Here is a 21,016-nt window from a genome sequence, read left to right as displayed (position 1 = left end):
TTTATTTACTTATAGAATCCTAGTCATCGCTAGCCTTTAAATGTAAAAGCAGCATTATTAAGATTACAGAATACCATAGTTAGCAATTTCTAACAGTTTAAATATCACTACCTTACTGGGAGATTTCAGAGTAGCAGCCGTGTTAGTCTGTATCCGCAAAAAGAACAGGAGTACTTGTGGCACCTTATGCCACAGGTACTCCTATTCTTTTTACTGGGAGAGTGGCCGTGGTCTGGGAAGGTATAAAAGATACCTTTCAATGACTGATTCAAAGTTACTGCCATCTTCAAGTGTGGTTCCACTCTGAAAAGTAGTTGTAGGAATGGCATTGCTGAGCTTCATGTTCACTTTCAATGAATCCAGGTCAAGTATGCTCAGTTTAAAGAGCAAAATGATGCTTTTCCTAGCTTGTTTGCACTGTTGTTGTAGCAGTGTTGGTCCTAGAACTGGAGAGAGACAAGGTGGGTGAGGGAATATCTTTTATTGAACCAACGACTGTTAGTGAAAGAGACAAGCTTTCAAGTTACACTGAGTACCTTTCCCAGACCTGACGAGCAGTTCTTGTAGCTTGAAAGCGTGTTTCTCTCACCAACAGAAGTTGGTCCAACAAAAGATATTACCTCATCCATCTTGTCTCACTTTTCCTAGCTTTGAGTCCAGCAACTTCACCTTATCTCCAAGAGTCACACTGGGATCTGTCATTCTCATGCATAATCATGCATATAAGTGGTTCTACAGACCAAATTATGGCATCAGTTACTCCTTTCAGCCCCATGGTATTTAGATGATGTCCTCAGTGACATCTGTGCCAGCCACTGTTTTCAGTTACAAGTGATTGAAAGTTAATAAAGCGTTCTGTTGATGATGCAAAAGAAGGAATGGAATCCAGTTCAATCCCACCTAGCTGTGGGGGCTTTGAAGGGCTAACAGATGTGAAAACCTATCTGTAGCGCTTCAGTGCACAGATCTGATCTGCCTATACACAGGAGAGCAGATCTAGGGAACGAGAAGAGCCATTTACACACAGTTGCATTTTAGAATAGAACCACACTTTAAGGCAGATGGGGGAAATTTCATTCTCAAGGCAAAAAGGCAATCAGCTAGAGGCAGGGTTAATGAAGGAAGCATGGACAACAATAAGACACTCAAATGAGCTAGGCAAAAGCCCACACTCAAAATAAACAGAGCCTCCCACCCCTCCACCCCAAAGGGTTTTCCAACCAAATATGCAAACTTGCCATAAGGCTCAAAATCTAGCATTGAAGGGCTAATGTACTGATCTCACTCACACTTGAGTGACCTCAGTTATTGGAGTCTTTCCCATTTACTAGCTAAGGTCAAGATTTCTCATTTGTTCTCCAAAATGACTTAAACAAATCTACTCCATATCACTTCTATGGTCTAAAGACAGACTTCGTTTCCATCAGAAACGAAGAGTTACTTAGCCGTTTGTACACAAATTTCACCCATATGATGGACATTAAACAAAGTAAAACATACAACGTAAGTGAAACATGATGAATATAGAGAAAACTTTGGCTAGCAGAGGTAGATAAAAAAAGGCCATCTGGACCATTCTTTAGGATAAGTGTCACGTTCCTCAAGAAACTGTTTTCAATCTTTACAAAGAATATCCATTTTCTTTTTGCCTATAGAAAGCTGTTTTCCTCCTCCCCCGAAGTAATCCTACAGTGGACATGATCTGTTATCTATGAGAGACTTCTTTTTGTGCCCCCAATCTGCTACTGTTGCTCTGTTGGGGTTATGAGTTTGAAAAGAAGTTTTTAAGCAAAAGCGTTTCATGAGATACAAACTATGACATGGGATAGGGCGGTGAAACCTCACTCCCTTATTTTGCTTTAAATTCTTAAAATAATCCCTGATACATGTTATGAGTTATTGCTACTTGCTTTAAAAGTTTGGTAAAAAATAAGTATGTACTTCTACAGAAAAGCTGACCCACTGAAGGTAAAATGCCAAGCAGTAAACTCCAAATCCCTTTAAACGACTGACCATGAAATTCTATAGTGTACACACATACTACATACAGAATTTTAAAAAATAAAGTGTCTGTTAGTAACTTTTAGATATTGTAACATGTAAGGTCTCTTTTTAGGCTATCCTATGGGCTATGTTGGTGGGCAAGTTCGCTGGGTCTTGTTTCAATGTTCAGTAGGTGGTGGTTTCGGAAGGATGAACGGACGGTCCGATTCATTAGTGGCTGAAGCGGGCGGAAGTTGTCTACCATCCTCTTTTCTTCCTCCCCAGCTGAGGTAAAGAGCAGCATCCGAAACTCCTCAAGCTGGGAATGGCAAATGGTGAATATGAGTGACTTAGCAGTCCGAAGAACAACCGGAGTAAAAGGAATACAGTCTCCAAACCTGAGTGATCCTATCAGAGCTCACACTAAACTCAAGTACTGAGAGGTTTTGGCATTAACTTGCAGCATCTCTTTACCACCTGCTGGTAAAGATCATGTTCTCAACTATATCAATACAAGATATGAACTGCCAATCATCTGCCATCTTCAGGTGAACTACGTCTTTATTCACTTTTAACTTCTTGCCAACCCCGAGACAGTGAGGAGTGCTGAGTATTCACGGGTTGCATATGCACCACCTTTATATAAATCTTTCTGTACTTCAGCCTTCTTAGATTACATCCTGCCTGCAAGGTCTGTTCTCCTAATTCAGACACACACATGTTGATGCGTGGGAAACAGTAAGTTTCAGCAACAGTCACATGTGTTGCTGCTAGCTCTCAAAACCCAGGCATGCAGCAGATGAGGTTTTTAGCATAGTTCCTTTAAAGCCCACAAGGGAACTGCAGTGACCTGTTCTCTATCAGAAGGGATGGGATTTTAGGGAGAGAAAGGGAAGAGACAGTACAGAAGAGTCTGAATTGAAAAAGAGAACACACTATACCTCAAATTAAAGTTTTCTTCTTTGCTCTGTTATACCTTTCTCTTCCTTTCAAGCCACTAACTCTGGCATTCCCCCGTGTGTAAAATAAAGCCATATGCCCCTCTATATCCCTATTCTTGACAATTTGAAATTTCTGAATGTATTGTTGGACATTAATGTTCCACGGAGTTTTTACTGGGAATTGACAATCTTGCTATGTGTCATTGTAAAATCCTCAATAACTTGGTGAAAATGAATGAATTTGCCTTCGGTGCCTCCTAAACTAGGAGGAATTGTCAGATCAGATCATGTGTTATTCAAATGGCACATTTTCCCTAGATCGGAAACAATCACTTTAATGTCACAATAATTTGGCCATTCTTGATGCGTTTCCTTGGATGGGTGGAGAATACTGAAGAGTGCCAGCGAAAACTGTAATTTTAGCCTCTTGCTGCTCCTAATCTCTGTGCCTCTTCTGTCAGTTTGGAACTTCTCCACCTCTATTTCATGCCAAAGAGCAGTATTAAACTGGCAACACGGGGCACTAGAATTAAGAGCAGCAGGGAATACACAGTGACAAGAACTGGATGAATGTTAGAGCACTAAGTATAAATAACAACCTAAAACTGCTAAGTTCCTATTTGAGGTGGCCTCTAAATAGTCCACTTGTGGGAACCCTTCCTTTTTTTTTTTGTTTTTTTTAAAAGAAAAGCTGACTGCCACTCTAACCAACTATAAACAAATCTATCCCCCAAAAGGGCATTAAAAAAAGCTGATAAGCTTTGAGCTCGCTGCACCTTCAGCAGTCAGAAGGAACCAAAAAGCAATTAGGGACTCTCCCCCTTTTTTTTTTTAATATATCCTTGGAACCTTGCACAAGGGGAAGGGAAATGAGGGGGTGTGTTCCCAGCACTCTGTAGAAGATTCTGGAAGTTTATAATACAAGTGCCTGGATTCCACAAGCATAAACATGTATAGACAACACTCACTGCCACAGGAAGACACTGAGGCCAAGAATTTAGCAAGACTCCAAAAAGGATTAGACATTTCTCTGGATAGTTAATGCTATCAAAATATTTTTGAAGAGCTATTAAACGTCATGCTTAAGCCAATCTCTTAGATCAGGATGAAACCTATTTGGGGGGCAGATTATCCCACATCTGCTACTGTGAGGTTCTTACACCTTACTCTGAAGCATCTGATGCTGGTTCTGTCAGACACAGGTTACTAAGACTAGACAGACCTTGGGCCAGGTAGCAATCTCTATGTCCTCCGCCTTACTGGTAAGTAACTTCTCCTTCTGTGGAGCATTTATTTCCTCCTCTATCCCAGAAGGAATAAACCATCTTTATTAAAAAGCAAACTATTAGCATGATAAATACCTGATTTTGATCAACTTCTATTGGTGTCTTCTTAATAATCCAGGTGACAGATTCAGTAAGTGGTGGAGTGGTCAAAGATCCGTCATAGGTCCAATAATCCGGGCATGATGGCATCAAACAGGAGGGATCAAAGACATCAAACTCAACAATTGCATCCTAGAACCCAAGAAAATTCATGCATTAAATATTTTAACCTCTAAAAGAAAACCTAGAGGATATATTTGAAAAATCTAAACAGGGATAAGATTAGGAACAATACAATTAATACAATCGATTAAATGCTGTCAATATTATTATTGAGCAACCGTAAAAAAAAAAGTTAAGCACTTAAGTCCACTTTCAAAAGTCCTGAGTGGGCTTTGACTTCAATCAAAGGTGCAGAATGCTCAGCCTTTTGGAAACCAGGCCACTTACTTGGGTACCTAAAAATAAATGCTTATTTTTTTTAAATGTTGGCCCAAGATTATTTCAGTTTTATATGTTGAATGTGTTTACACTCAGAGTTGAGTATTCTGTAGAACAGGATTTGGCAACCTTTGGCATGCGGCTCGCCAGGGTAAGCACCCTGGCGGGCCAGGCCGGTTTGTTTACCTGCCGCGTACGCAGGTTCGGCCTATTGCGGTTCCCACTGGCCGCGGTTCGCTGCTCCAGGCCAATGGGGGTTGCGGGAAACGGCGTAGGCCGAGGAATGTGCTGGCCGCTGCTGTAGAATGTTCTTTTCGATGCACTGGAAGTTCTCTCTGAGCAGGCTTGGTCAACATTTATTTAAAGGGGCTTTCATGGCATATATATAAAAATTAGAGGGTCTATTACAGGAAGAGATGAGGAGAGATTAATAAGACTATGACTTTTCATCTTGGAAAAGAGATGCCTCAGCGGGGATATGATGGAGGTCCATAAAATCAAGACTGGTGTGGAGAAAGTAAATAAGAAAAGATTATTTACTCCTTCTCATAACACAAGAACTGGGGGTCACCAAATGAAATTAATAGGCCGTAGGTTTAAAACAAACAAAAGGAAATACTTCTTCCCACCATGCACAGTCAACCTGTGGAACTCCTTGCCAGAGGATGTTGTGAAAGCCAAGACTATAAGAGGGTTAAAAAAAGAACTAGGTAAGTTCATGGAGGATAGGTCCATCAATGCCCAGGACGGGCAGGGATGGTGTTCCTAGCCTCTGTTTGCCAGAAGATGGGAGTGGGCAACAGGGGGTGGATCACTTGATGACTACCTGTTCTGTTCATTCCCTCTGGGGCTCCTGGCATTGGCCACTGTCGGAAGACAGGATACTGGGCTAGATGGACCTTTGGTCTGACCCACTATAGACGTTCTTATGTTCTAAGAGTGATTGCAAGTCACTAGGTTGATAGCTTTTCAGTACTCTCGGAGGCAGGTCAGGCATGGGTCAATGTAGGCTCAGATTCAAGGACATTTGCAAGAGGGACTGGAAAACTTTCAATGCTGACACTGCGAGCTGGAAAGGCACAGCTAGCAACATGCTACAGCACTGTACCAGGGAATCAAAGAGATCACTGATAAAATGCGTAAACAGCATAGAGCCAAGAACCAATCCCTGCAGGACCCCATTGGAAACACACCTGCTTAATAAAATCACCCTTACTATCAGCTTGCTGACTGTGCAAGTAGGGGCTGCAGAGACTTCAAAGTTATGCTCATATACGAAATCCTGACTGTAGGCTTTGATTAACAAATGTACACAGTAGAAAAATAACGGATACCAGAAAATCTAATATCACAGACAGTAACCACTGACTGTCTCTCTTTACAGCACTGAGTGATTCTCTGAAAAAATTGGCTTTTAGTTACTATGTGGAAAGTTTTGAGTAGTTTGGCTTTGTATCAGAGGTCCTCAGCCTGCAGGTAAGGAAAATACTAAGCATGTGTCATGCCCCTCTGGAGTGATACAGTCTACATGCTTTTCTTGACTCAAGCAGATTGGAAAGCGATCACATAAAGTACATCTGAAAGGTTAGTGATTTTCTCTACTTGAATCCAACAACTTTCCCTATCGTTTCAAAATGCCCTAACCTCAGTCCAGTCCCCAACCCACACACATCAATGACAGTAATAAAGAGTTTATTAGTGCCTTGAGACTATCAAAATATTCTGTATGTTGATAAACTCACTAACAATAAGGATAGAGACATGCATTGGAATATTTAAACATTCCATTAAAAATATGAATTACCTTGTGTCTAACTGCTGGTAACGCATCTACTAACTTCTGTAGTCCTGCGTGATGAGCTCCCAGCTGCATTACACAGATATAAATGTGTAAGTCATCAAGGACACATTACAGAAATACCCACCACAAGAAGTTTAATAAAAAAAAGTCTATATATTTTATCTGTTTTCATTTTAAAAAATTATATATAAAATGCATCACTACAGATGCAGTAACCATTTACCTTCAAAAATACTCCTATGACAACCAAACCATTATTCTCCATGACAGCTTCTTCAAAGCTTGTGGACGTGACAGGATTCCAGTGTACTAAATGCAGCTGAAATACAAGTGAATGACAATTTCACACACATACACAGACAAATAGAATCAAAACAAATGCAGTTCCTCCTGGTCTTTGTCCTACATTTGGCCTTTGACAATTTGAGATGTACAGCAGCTACCTTAAAAATCAAAAGCCACAAAATGGGAAACAAAAAAAATATACTTGAAACTAGTATTTGTTTCTTTAGTTGCTTTTTTTTAACAAAAGAATGTCAGCCCCATACTTTGCATTTCACAGAAGACTGATTTTGTTTGTGGGTGACAGATTACAAGAGTGTTATTCAAAGGTGCAGAAGGACGTTAGCTGCATTAGGCACCCAGCTCCCCTTTGTGCCTTTAAAAATCAAATGGAAGATTTCCCTCATTATGAGAAAGAGATGAGAGATATAGAACAGACAGCTCTCCTAGGATTAAATCCACCCCAACCGAAGAGCCAGCCCAGCTCAAAACTTATCTGCACAACTTGAAAGTGCCACGTAAGCCTTCTCAATAAGGAACGTAAGTAGTGATACGCCTTGTGCTAGCTCTCTACATGGAGGTTAATTTGACATCTTATTCATAGACTGGTTTTTAATAAATCTCACATTACCAAACAAATAAGCAGACACCACTATGGCATCATCAACGGGGAGGGGGGAAAGAAAGGGAGGACAGAACCATTTTCAAATCCCTCTCCATTTTCGTTGAATAAAAAGAAAATTCTTTTCACATCTGTCACACTTTCCTCTCTGAGCCTAATGGGTATTTTCTCCCCTAGTCCCACCTCCTTTATTCACTGTTCTCTTAAGACTTGTCTACACTAGAAAGTAGTACTTCTTGAACTATGCTGGTATAGTTAAAGCAGCCAAACCCCGCCTCACCCTGCCATGGTGGATCCAGTTATACTAGTATAAAAGTATTTACACCAGTTTGTAGGCTGCTGGCCTGTCCACTCAGCACAGGAATGACTGACACCATGCCCAGAGTCTGGTTCAGGCCCTTCCGAATAAGAACATTCAATACAATTATCCCTTCTCCACTAACCCATGATCTCCTGAAAGATTCTTACTACTCCCTCCTGTCCTATACACCAACTGAGCCACTTGCTGCCTTTTATTGACCTCTACCTGATCAGTCTCAGGTGGCAGGTAGCTGATCCATCACAGGTAAGGGCTGGTTCAGGGTTGATAAAAATTGATGACAAAAATCTGTTTTTTTTTTTAATTTAAATAAAACATTTTTATTTAAATTAAACTCAGGTTTATGTTTTCAAATTAAAATTAAATTTCAAATTAAATTTGAAAGTGACAACTAATATTAAGGCCTAAATGTACAAGTTTCAAATAATCTAAATTAAATAAAAATAATAATATTAAGCAGTACATGTCTGCTGCCAACTTTTAAAGAAAGTCAAACCACTGAACTGGAAGAAGTCACTGGCTACCCACCTGTAATCAGAGTTTGCTGAAGTGTTAAACCAGCTTTTGACAGCAGTAGCCTCTTCTGCAGGTGCAGAGAGGAGGTCTTTAGATTTTTACATTTCAGTTTGTTCATCTAGTTCAGTTCAATGACTATCTCATACAAAGTTAAGAAGCCAATTGGGAGTTGGAAAAGCTTGTTTTCCTCTTCCAATCTATAAACAAAAACTAGGTGAGAGAGGATGAGGTCTAGCAGTTCTAAAATCTTGAAGGACATGCCGACCAGAAACAATCAGTTTAATTCATTAAGTATAGATAATACAGCCTTTTAAAATGCAAAGCATGTCTTGATAAACTTTTTTCTTATGTATCCAGCACTTTTATTTAATAAAAGATTAAAATGCTCTTTTTGTGCATTTTTAATTGAATTTGAATTTCCATCCAAATGGAGTTTGACACAAATCACAAGTAAAAAATTGATCATTTAGTAAATAAAAAATGCACCCCTCACATTTTCTAACATAACAAAACATAAAAATTAAGAGTCTGAATAAATGTAAGTTAAGCTATATAAGTACTTAAATAAATGGGTATAGATACACTGTATCCTCCTGGCTGGCAAAAAACAGCACCAAATTCAGTGTAAAGGTTGTATTTAGTTGCAAACAACATATTAATGCTCACTAACTAATGAGACTCAACCTTTATTTATTTCTAGCGTAGACCAGGTCTTAGTCGCATCCCCTCTGTTTTCTCTTCTACTCTTTTCCCTAAAAGAGAGTAATACGATTTGGGCAGAGACCCAGTCCTGCCATCCCAAGCAGCATGGACAGTAACAGCAGTGACATTTTGCTGCATGCCAAGGACTCATTCTGTGAATTTCATTATTTGCATTCAAAGAGTGCCATATACCAGAAAAAAAGTGTTACTGGAATTTTCATTCAAGCAGCCAACAACCAATTTTAGGACCATGTGCTTTTCTGGAATGTATGGCAGCTCTCGGCTTATTAACAGGACAACGGCTGAACTTTGCTGTTAACTAGCACTGACCATTACTGGTAAGCAGCAGTTCTGTACATCAACCACAGCTCCGTACTAGCTTTCTAGCCAGCATTAGGGCTGGAATCACTGAGTTCTAGCCTCCTGTTTATGCAAATAAACAGCTAGGAGTACTGTTCAGCATTCCTCCCCATACCTCTGCTGGGTAGACTTTGCTGTCAACCATGTGCTCTGAACCCCATTCATTTATGGCTCCCCAGTGGAAGTGGAACTGCTTTAGCCTGTAATGGTTTTCCAAGGGACCTCCCATAATTACTGGAAAAAAAAGAGAAAAAAGAAAAACAGTTACATATAGCTGATAACTGATTTAGAACTGCCTCAGTGACATGTGAAAATAATACAGCTTTCTTCTCTCCTTGCATTGTATTTACCCAGGAAAGCTCAGATGCAGTAACTGCTTTACAGTAATGTTTTCCCCTTAGCTAATTTTACAGCTCAAGTCACTAAAGCATCTAAACAAAATTGCTTGGGGCAAGTGTGTGACTTTAATTAGCCCGCAGATGAACTCAAGCTAAAGTTAATGTCTGACCTCCCATTTTATACAGTAAACAAAGCTTCCTCACCCAACTCCCTGCAAGGGAAAGAATCTTTACAAGTTCAACCAGGATTTGTCTGGCAGAGTCATGGTGGCTATACATAACACCTTCTCTGAGCAGGTGCATCAGAAGCGGTTCAGTGGGTTGTCATTGAATATTTACATCATCCGGATTCAAAGTCAAAAATAGTCTCTCCATCTATGACATGATCAATGAAACCTGGAATTGCAGGAGATACTGGAATTTCTCAGGTGACAATACAAACCATCAATATCCTCCAAATTCTTATTCTAATTGTACGAATACAATTAGTACATTTTGGCAAACATACAATTTTAAATCTTTTTTAAATGTTACAGAAATTTAGAAAATGTGACTCTGCAAGAACTGTGACTGACACACAAGTTTTAGAGCATCAGTCCAATATTAAACTATTTCCAAAATGCCTGTAAATATGTTGATATTTTGTAGTTGAAAACTATTTGAATGCTAATCAGGAAGCGTCTAAACACTGTCTGCATATGTGCAAAAATCCAAAGCTTGTAGAAGTTAGACTATTATTTACAAGTGATATTTTGAATTGGCCTAGGTCACAATAGAATGTAATTCTTTCTAGCCTCATATTTATTAAATTATTAAAATAGCAACTCATAATTTAGTTTAAGTAGGCGTTAGACTTTTTGTAATTGGTATACTCACCAAAACTCAAATTATGTATCTGGTTTTGAATGAACTCCTAATGTTTACCCTTTTTCCTTGTGGGAATGATCCACTGGGTCACTCCAGATTAAAACACGGGATCCTCCTGGTTCTAAATCCCCTTTTGCTAGTCACTAGATCATAGCACCTGCTAAACTACTGGTACCAATTACATCTAACGGACTATTAACTAACATTATTATGTACTTTACAAACTGATTTACTGTTGTTAAATATATAGTACATAATTACTATTTTATATCAAACCATTGTTTAGAGTAATTAATTCTAACCTCACTCTTGGAAAGAGGGGAATTAATTCTTTCCAGAGGAGGAGAAAACTAAGGTAGAGGGATTAAGGCCCAAATTTTCAGAAGTGACCAATGATTTTGGCTGCCCAATTTGTAACACCTTGGGCCTGCTTTTCGTGAGCACCACAACTCCACATCATCCACTGACCTCAGTTGGAATCATGAAAGTTCATCATTTTTGAGAACTTTAGGCAAGTCGCTAAAGACAGAGCAGCTGAGAGTCAGAGCTTGGATTAGAACTCAGCTATTCTTGGCTTTTAGTTCCATGTTCAGTCCACTAGACAATGTTGCTTTTCCCGCTGTAGTTAAACCAGCCTAACATCTTGGCCTTGGCCTTCCAAAGTAGGTGTACTCACTTATCAGAGTAAAATTTTCCTATGCAAGACTCCCCCAGGAATTTTTCTATATGCAGGGGGAAGCAACTCTAGAGATCAGAGTACAGACCAGGAGTCACATGGCTCATTTGTGCCAAAGACTGGCTATATGACCACTGGCAAGTCACTTGTCCTTCCTGCTCCTCAGTTTCTTCATGTGCATAATAGGGATGCTAACACTTGCTCACCTCTGTACACCACTGGGATCGGGGTAAAAGGGGAGAGGGGATAAAAGGACTATGGTCTTGAACCTCCAGCATGGAAGTCAATGGGAATTTTGTCACTGACTTCAATGGTAGCAGGATCAGACCCTATATAATACAAGGGTGTTATTACTAACAGAGATAGTGATTTGTTCACTTCCTGGCTAAAGGAAAGATACTTGAAAACAGCTGATGGAGCCATGTCTATTTTAGAAAAATTTCATGCATTTGCCTCAAACTTCCACTCACACTGTAAAATTCCAATTATTTGTTAAAGGAGCAGTATACCACCAAGATGTACAATTTAACATCTAACACCCCATGGCCAGAGCCGGCAAAAAAAAAAAAAAAAAAAAAAACCTGCGGCACGGCCGGAGCGCAGGTGCAGGGGGACCGGCTAGCGGGGGCGAGGGGGAGGGAGCAGGCAGGAGAGAGAGAGAGAAGGGGGGCGGCCAGGGCTACAGTGGTGCGCTGCCACGCGGAGCCCTCCCGCCGCACTGCGCCGCCTGCTGGGAGGGCTCTGCTCCGGTCGGCGGGGACGGAAGGACGCTCCCGTCCTCCGCGCCGCTGCCCCCTACAGGGTGGCCGGAGCGGAACAAAAAAAAAAAAAGCGGCCGTGCCGTCCTAGGATTGGGCGGAATGCCACCTTGTTCAATCTGCCGCCCTAAGCACCAACTTGCTCGGCTGGTGCCTGGAGCCGGCCCTGCCCAGGGCTAGTTATCTCAGCTATTTCGTTGCATCAGTGAAAAACTGAACATTAGTTTTAAAATACATTAAAGCTTTCATTCTTCATTTTTTTAAAGAGGTTCAAAGGAGACAGTAAAGCAAAGTAAGTATAATGAGAGAGCACTGAGGGGGGAGGGAATTAAGACCCCACTCCTATAATGACCTCCACACCTGATCCTATTTGTACATATGCATTCATGAGTATTCAGACTCATGTGAACAGCCCCACTCACCTACACAGGTTTCCTCACATAAATAAAGTTATTCACAAGCATGTCTATTTGCAAAATCTTATGATACATGATAGACAAAGACAATAAACAGGGTTTACAATCCCTTTCCAGTCACTGACACTTTTTGGTTTTTCATGGCCTAGAGCAATGCTGATTGGTTTCACAACACCACACTTTAAAGGGACTCCTCTTTATTTTTTTTTAAAGCAGCAGCAGCCTGTCTGAAACTTTTTTTTTTAAACCTAAAAAGACAAGGTGGGTGAGATAATCTTCTACTAGATCAACTTCTGTTGGTGAGAGAGACAAGCTTTCAAACTCACACAGAGCTGTTCTTTAAACCTAGTAATGTTACAAGTCCATTTCCATCCAATAGATGGCAGTGGTGCATATAAATAACCAGTACATTACATACCTTTCCCACACCCTTTTTTCCCTTGTTCTCTTCATTCTCTTGTTCTGCTTGTCTATAGCACCCAATGGCAGGGCTAGTCTCCTCTTTTGCAAGAGTCATGTTTTTGTCTCAGCTCAGGAGTTCAGCATTTCTGTTTACCTTGGATATTCCCTTCTCTTTTCATCATTTTGTACTTTTCTTCAACATTTTTAATCTTATTTTTCAACTCCATTGCATTTTTATCCATGTTGCTTTCACCTCTCTCTCTCTATTGCAGTTGAATGATAGAAGCTGGGAGGAAGACAAAGCAGAAAGAGAAACCAAAGATAGAGGAGGAATAAGAGAGTGAAAAGCAGACTGTGGGGGGAGAGGGAGAGAAGTTTAGAAAGTTGAAAGGTATATAAAAGAAAATCTCTGTCAAAGTAAAAGCAGAACAGGCTTAAAGTTTTCATTCACTAAGTATAGTACAATAGGATAGCTAATGAACTTGTGCTGCTTCTAAATAGTGCAATTATCCTAGACTGCTCCACTGTAACTAGCACACTAATACAATTACACCACACTGTAAAAACATGAACGTGCTACTGTGTGATTTCCTTGTTCTATATAGATCTGGATGATGGATTAATATACAACAATATTAAATTAGTGAAATAGTCAGTGACATGGGTTGTTATAACTTCAAAGAGGAACCTGGAAAGACACAGGAGTTTCAGAAATGGTGTACAGAAGCTGTAGCAAATGAGGTCTACACACAAAGTAGTTACATAACAGGCATAGCAATTTGGCCAGTAGGAGATGTTTTGGTACGCACAACCAGTTTGGGAGTGACTTTAGGATCTTCTGTTCCCAAAGACAGAAAAAAGGGAGCGATTATCATCAAATGACATGAGGTGTTAACACTTGCAAATCTCTACTAATAGCAACAGAAGTGCAATGCACAAATGTTTATGACAATAAGGAGGGGCAGACAGGTGCTTGATGCTAAATTTTGAGGGGGAAATGATGGCTCAGAATGACTGGATAAATAGAATTCCCACACTTCCCTCCATCAGGAGATCTGTTTCTGTGCTTGTAATAAGTGAGAACAGGGACAGTCTCCACTCCAACATCTGAATCCCAACACCGCAAAAAAGTTTTCCATAATGCTATTATTTGGGCAAATGTTACTTGCTTATGAGCAACTTCAGGACTTGTTAATCTTCCTTTTCTTGTTAGCCTGGGGAACCCAGCGTTCTATGAAGAAGCCACAATAATGGATCTCTTTTATAAGATTGTTTTCTCAATCCCTCTCCTAACATAAGCCAAAAAAAGTGTTGGTATCATAGAAATAAGATGTTTACGACTATAGCACTGGGACACCTTCCCCAGAGTATTTCTGATAGAGGTATTAAAACTGTGAACCTCCTAAGCTAGAGATGTTCACAAGCCTTTTCCTCCTGCCCCACAATAGAGTCAAGTCTTTCCTGCACTGGATAAATACTCATCCCAGACCACCTGTGATTCTAATTAGTGAGGTCTGAACTCATCCAACTCTAAATATTATCTTTCCACACTGACAATTTGGATAACTAGAGTGAATCAAATGCTATCCAATATCTGTGACCAACTGCTACAACTTAATAGATGTTATTAAATATTCTATTCATACCTAATCGTAACAGAAAACTGCACTTATATTCTTTTGTCAAATAGATTTTAAGAGGATCAAGGATGAAAAATCTTGAGTTTAACAGTAATATCTTGAATTTAAACTCACTTGAATTTGCAGTCCAAATTTAAAAATGTATCTGGCAGTGATAAAGCAGTTAGCTGCTATCTATTGGTAGAGCGTGGAGATTTTTTTAAAGCAACCTGATCACATGTATTTGCTTACCACATTATCAAATCAGCATTATTTATTTTCCTCAAGAGTTTACTCAGATTAAATAGTTCTAACAGAACAATGTACTCTTCAAAAAGGAACTGCACCTTGCTGGCTAATTATTTCAAATGCATTACTTTTATGTTAACGCAAACAGATAAACAGCCGATTATTTCATTAATGTTTAATTCCCGAATTACAATTTTAAATCAAGTACATGCATGCAAGCACTACCTAAAAAAGACAATGAGGTAAAATCAAAAGGAAGGACATAAAGGCTTGTGCAACAAGCGTAGAAGGTTTGCACAATACATAACTTAAACCCTTAATACAGGGCTTTAGTGGAGTTTGTGTAGAACCAATGCATTGCGATACTGATTACAGTGAATCCTTGCTTAGAGAGAAGCTATTCCGTAAAAGGGGGAGAAAAGGCACCTTCTTTAGAAGAGGATTATACTCTAAGTTGGTTTTCAGCCTTTGTTTTCTGATTCTTACTGAGAGAGAGAGAGACAAACCTTACAGTATGGCATGGACAGGATTTTTCAGATTCAGACAAATAACACATCAACCTGATCTTGTTGCACTCCTTACCTGATTTGTCTGCAGAATCGTCAAATTCAACCTGGAACGAGTACCCATTGTTCCAGATATAGAGACATGTGGTTGGGTCATAGTGGATTTTCAGGGGCTTCAGGTGAGGGTCGTAAACACTGTCTCTCCACTGGATGTTGATTGGAGACTGCCGAGTGCCCCCAGAAACGGAAAGCTCGCTCTGCCAAAGCGGATGCACTAGAAGCAGAACCCAGAATCAGTCTTTAATGTATTGTAAAGAATTTATGACAGAATATGCTAGATCTTTTTGGCAACAGAAAGTGCCTCAGAATATGACTTTCAAAGGCTAGATTCACATCAGCTGGTCTACAAGAAAATAAAAGAAACAGTACATTCCACTTGTATGACTCAGATTTACCCAGGGAAGTGTAGTAACTTGCTTCATAGCTGTGTCTGTCACAATAATAAACCTATTCAAAGCAATTTTGTTTTCTCTCATTTGTCAGGGACAGATTTTTCCTCAATTGTCAATAGATGTACATAGGTCTTCTGTTTCGCTACTTAACTTATATAGAGCTGTGTCATGCCACTTAATTTTTGCTTATGTATAGGCATGGCAGGATTCAATTTTAATTTATAACTATCAATAAAATGTGGATTTCAGCTGACACACTGAAATCGACAAAAAAAAGTCAGTCAGTAACAATCAGCGTATCTGCAGGGATCAGGTATCACCGTGTGCAGGGAGCCCTCTGTAGCCCTGCTGTTACGGGAGTGAGTGAGCAGGTCCATGAAAGCAGAACTACAGAGCTATGCTTCCTCAGGGCTGGTAACACCCATTCCTTGCAGGATCAAGGTGTGGGGGGAGGCTGTGTTTGGCCTGGCCCAGTGGAGCAGAGACCCCTGGTGAGGACTGCATGGAGGATGAGCCCCCAGCTGAGGGAGAGGTCATGCTGCTGCTGAACAATTCCTGCCAGAGGATGGCTCCCACACTCCCAGCTTGTGGTTGAGCGAGTGAGTGGGGCCGGTAACACCCTATCCCTGCAGGCACAAGGTGAGGGGAAGACTGTGGTCCTGGCCTGGTGAAGCATTGATTCCCCCAAGCCAGAACTGCACGGAGCCATCGTCGTTGTCATCATCCCCAGGAGTGGGGAAGGCCACCCTGCTGCTGAATGCCTCAGTCCCCAGGCAGGAGCCATTGAACAAAGGGGTGGCCCCATGGCCAGCAAATCATCCTCCTCCTTGCGGTCCTGGCCAGAGGTCTCTGCTATGCCCCACACCTGTGCCTGTATGGATCTTGTGCCACCGGGCCCGTGGCCAGGCAGGGAGCCCTCAGCAGGTCTGCAATCACCATCCACGAGTGTGGAGCCGATTCTGGGCAGGAACTGTTCAGCTGCAGGTTGACCTCCCTCGCAGTCATGGCTTGTCATCCTCCTTACCGTCCAGGGTCTCTGCTCTGCCAGGCCAGGACTTCTGCAGCCTCCCCCACACCTTGTGCCTCAGTGTCTTGGGCCCCCCCGCTGCACAGGGAGCCCCCTGCAGCCCCACGGTCAGCAGTGCCCTACCCCCATCTCCCACAACTGTCAAAATAAAGTTAAAAATTGAAAAAAAATAATTAAAAATTGAAAAAAATCATCACAATTAGAAAAAAAATTCAATTCTGCCAAGCCTACTTACATACCAGTATGACCAACTGACATCAGCGCAGCTCCAGAGGCAGCAGGTTAACTGCCAATTCAGAATAAGAATATTTTTTGGAAGGCGTCATAAAAATTGAGTCTTTTCCCATCACCCTTCTCTGTTTATGTGGCACATGGCTGGTAATGGATCCCTATTAAGCACTTCTAAAGCACTTATTACAGTATCAGCATTGATCTCGCAACGTGGAATAAAAAGGCAGATCTTTGTGCCTGCAAGGAGCCCCACTAACTGTGTAGGCAGATCAACTTGCAGGATTAGGACCTATGCACGTACCCAATTTCCAGATAATCATATTCAACTCCCGTAAGGAAATGAGAATGAGGAGGCTGACAAAACCTGCCTGGATCTGGGAAGTGGGGGGGTGCTAACTGACTAATGGGCAGTGGTTTTCATAGTCAATGGACTACTGAAGGTCCACTGACAAATTTCTGGTAATCTACCAATTGGCCTGAAAATTAATCATAAACATTTTGGAAGTGAGATGGGCTCAGCTACTTTATTAAAAGAATGTGTACAAATTTACCAGCCTCATTTTCTTTTATGTGAAAGGAAAGGTTAAATATTGTAACAGACTATTCACGTGACAGGTGACTAAACCATTTTCCCTCCAGCCCCTCAACAAGAACCTGGGCTTGCTGAAGGTCACTGCTCCTGAGGAAGCTTGCAGCACTGCAGCTCACTTATGTGTCAACCAGTGCCCAATCAGGACCTCACGTCTAGAGGAAATGCACACATTTGTCTCCTATTATTGTTAACACTGTTTCTGGACACTGTAATCAGGTAAGTGTAATTAACAAGCTGCTGTAAATCTCAGCCACTTTTATGTAACTTTGGAAGAACAGGCAGTCTATCAAAAAAAGTGGAACTGCAAATGTAAATTTAAAATTAAACAGAGACAGAAAAAGAGGTGATGTTAAAGAGGATCTTTTGCATTGGTGTGGGATAGCAAGAAAGGAGGTGAGAGTCAGTACTCACTAGCTGGAAGGACTCAAACTATGACAGTACAGCTGAAGATTATGACTTCTGCTATCAATTACCTCTTGTGCCAAACTGATCACAGTGCATCTATATTAACACCGAAGATGCAACTGTTCATAGCATTGTGATGAACTGGTGGCACACGCATTAAAATTGCATATTAATACATGGTTGATGGTCTGGCAATTCCCCCCCCCTCAAAAATGGCCTCTTGCAATAAGTTGGAGAACCAATCTTGGGTAAAGAGGAGAAGCCAAAATAATTAAAAGTTGGCGGATTTCTTTTTTTAAAACGAATCGCCTGATAGAGGAATGGAAAACAGCACGTATGCAGAAAACCAGCTGCTTTTAGGAATGAAACCAGGCCAGTTGTGAACTAGGAGAAGAGGGTTGTTTACAAGGGACTGAGCCTGGATCTGATGGGGGCAGTGAGAGACCTCCAGGAGGGAGGCTGAATGCATCCACCCTGGGTGCAGGCAGTGCCTAGTGGGCAGGGTGCCCTGGAGTCCCCCAGGGAGGGGTGCAGGGTGCCCAGGGAGGGGACGGGATGCAGGGGCTGCCCTGGGGCAGAGCGGGTCAGGGGGGCTGGAGGTTTCCGGGGGATGAAAAGAGCTGGGTGCCCAAGGAGGGAGAGGCTGCGGCAGGCTGCCGGGGGTTACCGGGGAGCGGGTGTAGGGTTCCAGGGGGATTACCCCGAGGAGGGACTATCCCGGGCCGGGGGGGGGGATGAGGGCTCTGGGGCGGATGGCCCGGGGGAGCCGCCGCAGGGCCCGGGGGTCGGACTCACGGGCGTCGCGGAGGCGGTAGGAGGAGCAGGCGGCCAGGCTGCAGGGTCTCGCCCCCCGCGGCTCGGGGCAGGGGCCGGCGGGCGGGCGGAGGCGCTGGGCCGAGGCCGCCAGGGCCCTTCGCAGCAGCTGCAGCGGCATCTCCGCGGGGCCCACAGCGCCGCGCCCGCCCCGCGCCAATCCTCGGGGCCTGGCCCTGCCTTCGCCTCAGCCGGCCCCGCCCGCCCCGGGCCCGCCCCGAGCCCGCCTGGCTGCCAGAGCCGAGGGCGGGGAGAGGAGCTGGCAGCCTCGGGGCCCTGGGTGGGAGCTCGCGCCCGTCTGCCCCTCCGAGTCTCCCTGTCTGGGCCCTGCCTATAGCCCTGTCTGCCTCCCCGCCTTGTCTGGCCCTGCCGGTAGAGTGTCCATCTCCCTCTGTCTGTCCTGCCCGGGCCCTTCCATCTCATTGCCTGTGCCCCGTGTATCTGGCCCTGCCCTTAGATCCTCTGTCAGTCTGTCCTCTGGTCTGTCTGTCTCTGTCCCCCGTCTGTCTGGCCCTGGCCCTTAGACTCTCATTGCGTGTACCACCATCTGCATTTGCCTTTGATTCTCGCCTTTAGGGTGACCAGATGTCCCGATTTTATAGGAACAGTCCCGATTTTAGGGTCTTTTTCTTATATAGAATCCTATTACCCCCACTCCCTGTCCCGATTTTTCACACTTGCTGTCTGGTCACCCTACCTACACCTGTCCTGTTGTCCCTTTGACTTTCCCTCTGGCTGTCATACAGTCTGACTCTGAAATAGAAGTTTTGCACATTGCTGCCTCGTCCCCCAGAACGCTAGTGTTGTGGCAGGTCGCATCCCACCGCAGCGCAGTCATTTTTCAACAGTTGAGATGCTGCCGTGCACGTTGCAAGATGAGAAAGTCTGGACAGTCCTGCAAAGGGTAGGGCAGGTAGCAGCCTTGCTGTGCCCCTCTCCTCCGGCTTAGATCTCAGGGTACCTTACTGATGTGACTGAATTAATGCTCATAACTCCCTGTTACCAGGGCAGAAACTAAGGCGTAGAGGCTGTGATTCACTAACATTTGTTCTTAAAATCTCTGTTATACTAGCAAAAAGAACAGGAGTACTTGTGGCACCTTAGAGACTAACAAATTTATTAGAGCATAAGCTTTCGTGGACTACAGCCCACTTCTTCGGACGCAGAAGTGGGCTGTAGTCCACAAAAGCTTATGCTCTAATAAATTTGTTAGTCTCTAAGGTGCCATAAGTACTCCTGTTCTTTTTGTGGATACAGACTAACACGGCTGCTACTCTGAAACCTGTTATACTAGCATTAGTGTAGCCAGGGCACGGGCTCTTTAATCATGTTGTGTGCAGTGGAGTAGGTGCTGCTCTGTAAAAATTTATAAGTATTGTATGTCAGGGGTTCTCAACCTTTTTCTTTCTGAGGCCCTCTCCCTCCCCACCGAACATGCTATAAAAACTCCATGGCCCACCTGTGCCACAATAACTGTTTTTCTGCATATAAAGGCCAGGGCTGGCGAGGCATTAGGAGTTAGCAAGCAGGGCAATTGCCTGGGGTCCCATGCCACAGGGGCCCCACGAAGCTACATTGCTCAGGCTTTGGTTTCAGCCCTTGGTGGCAGGGCTCAGGGCCCTGGGCTTCAGTTCCATGCGGTGGGGCTTAAACTTTCTACCCTGGGCCACAGCGAGTCTAATGCTGGTCCTGCTTGGCAACCCCCCTGAAACCTGTTCACTGCCCCCCAGGGGGCCCCGGACCCCTGATTGAGAACCACTGCTGTATGTTGATTGGAGATATTTACTATGTGAGTACAGTATATTGGTATAGTTTAGTAGGGAGCTGTTAGGAAAGACAAGCAGGAAGGGTCCTGCTTTGAACAGGGGGTCGGACTAGATGACCTCCTGAGGTCCCTTCCAACCCTGATATTCTATGGAAAAAAAAAAAAAAAGAATGGCTCAAAATCAGCCAGAAAGGCGTAGTTGTGGAGGAATCAGGCTGAGACACAGGGACCACGCTGGGGTGTTTGAAGAAATTAGTAGGGCTGTCGATTAATCACAATTAACTCATGCGATTAACAAAAATTAATTGTTATTAAAAAATTAATTGCAATTAATCAAACTGTTAAATAATAGACTACCAATTGAAACTTAATAAATATTTTTGGATGTTTTTCTACATTTTCAAATATATTGATTTCAATTACAACACAGAATACAAAGTGTATACTGCTCACTTTATATTATTATTTTTGATTACAAATATTTGCACTGTAAAAATGATAAAAGAAACAGTATTTTTCAGTTCACCTCATACAAGTACTGTAGTGCAATCTCTTTATCATGAAAGTACAACTTACAAATGTAGACATATGAATCTTTAGCGCATCTG

General features: G+C 42.5%; 1 protein-coding gene across 2 annotated transcripts in view; it reads right to left on the bottom strand.

Moving 5' to 3' along the window:
- CA5A (carbonic anhydrase 5A) overlaps nt 1-21,016 on the bottom strand; it is a 33,410-nt gene continuing 12,394 nt past the window's right edge. The window contains exons 1-7 of one of the 2 annotated variants that reach the window (XM_034788206.1): nt 18,626-18,828; nt 15,200-15,397; nt 9,408-9,526; nt 6,715-6,810; nt 6,495-6,557; nt 4,286-4,441; nt 1-2,302 (exon numbers count right to left, since the gene is read on the bottom strand). In XM_034788206.1, the coding sequence (XP_034644097.1) occupies nt 2,123-2,302; nt 4,286-4,441; nt 6,495-6,557; nt 6,715-6,810; nt 9,408-9,526; nt 15,200-15,397; nt 18,626-18,764 (951 nt within the window). In that variant the 5' untranslated portion in view covers nt 18,765-18,828 and the 3' untranslated portion in view covers nt 1-2,122. Of the gene's footprint in view, nt 2,303-4,285; nt 4,442-6,494; nt 6,558-6,714; nt 6,811-9,407; nt 9,527-15,199; nt 15,398-18,625; nt 18,829-21,016 lie in introns of those variants that run through there. The other variant, XM_034788207.1, reaches the window with a different exon arrangement.

Source organism: Trachemys scripta, chromosome 13, assembly GCF_013100865.1.
Source record: "Trachemys scripta elegans isolate TJP31775 chromosome 13, CAS_Tse_1.0, whole genome shotgun sequence".
In the NCBI taxonomy this organism is placed as follows: Eukaryota; Metazoa; Chordata; order Testudines; family Emydidae; genus Trachemys; species Trachemys scripta.
This window is presented reverse-complemented; position numbering and strand designations above follow the sequence as displayed.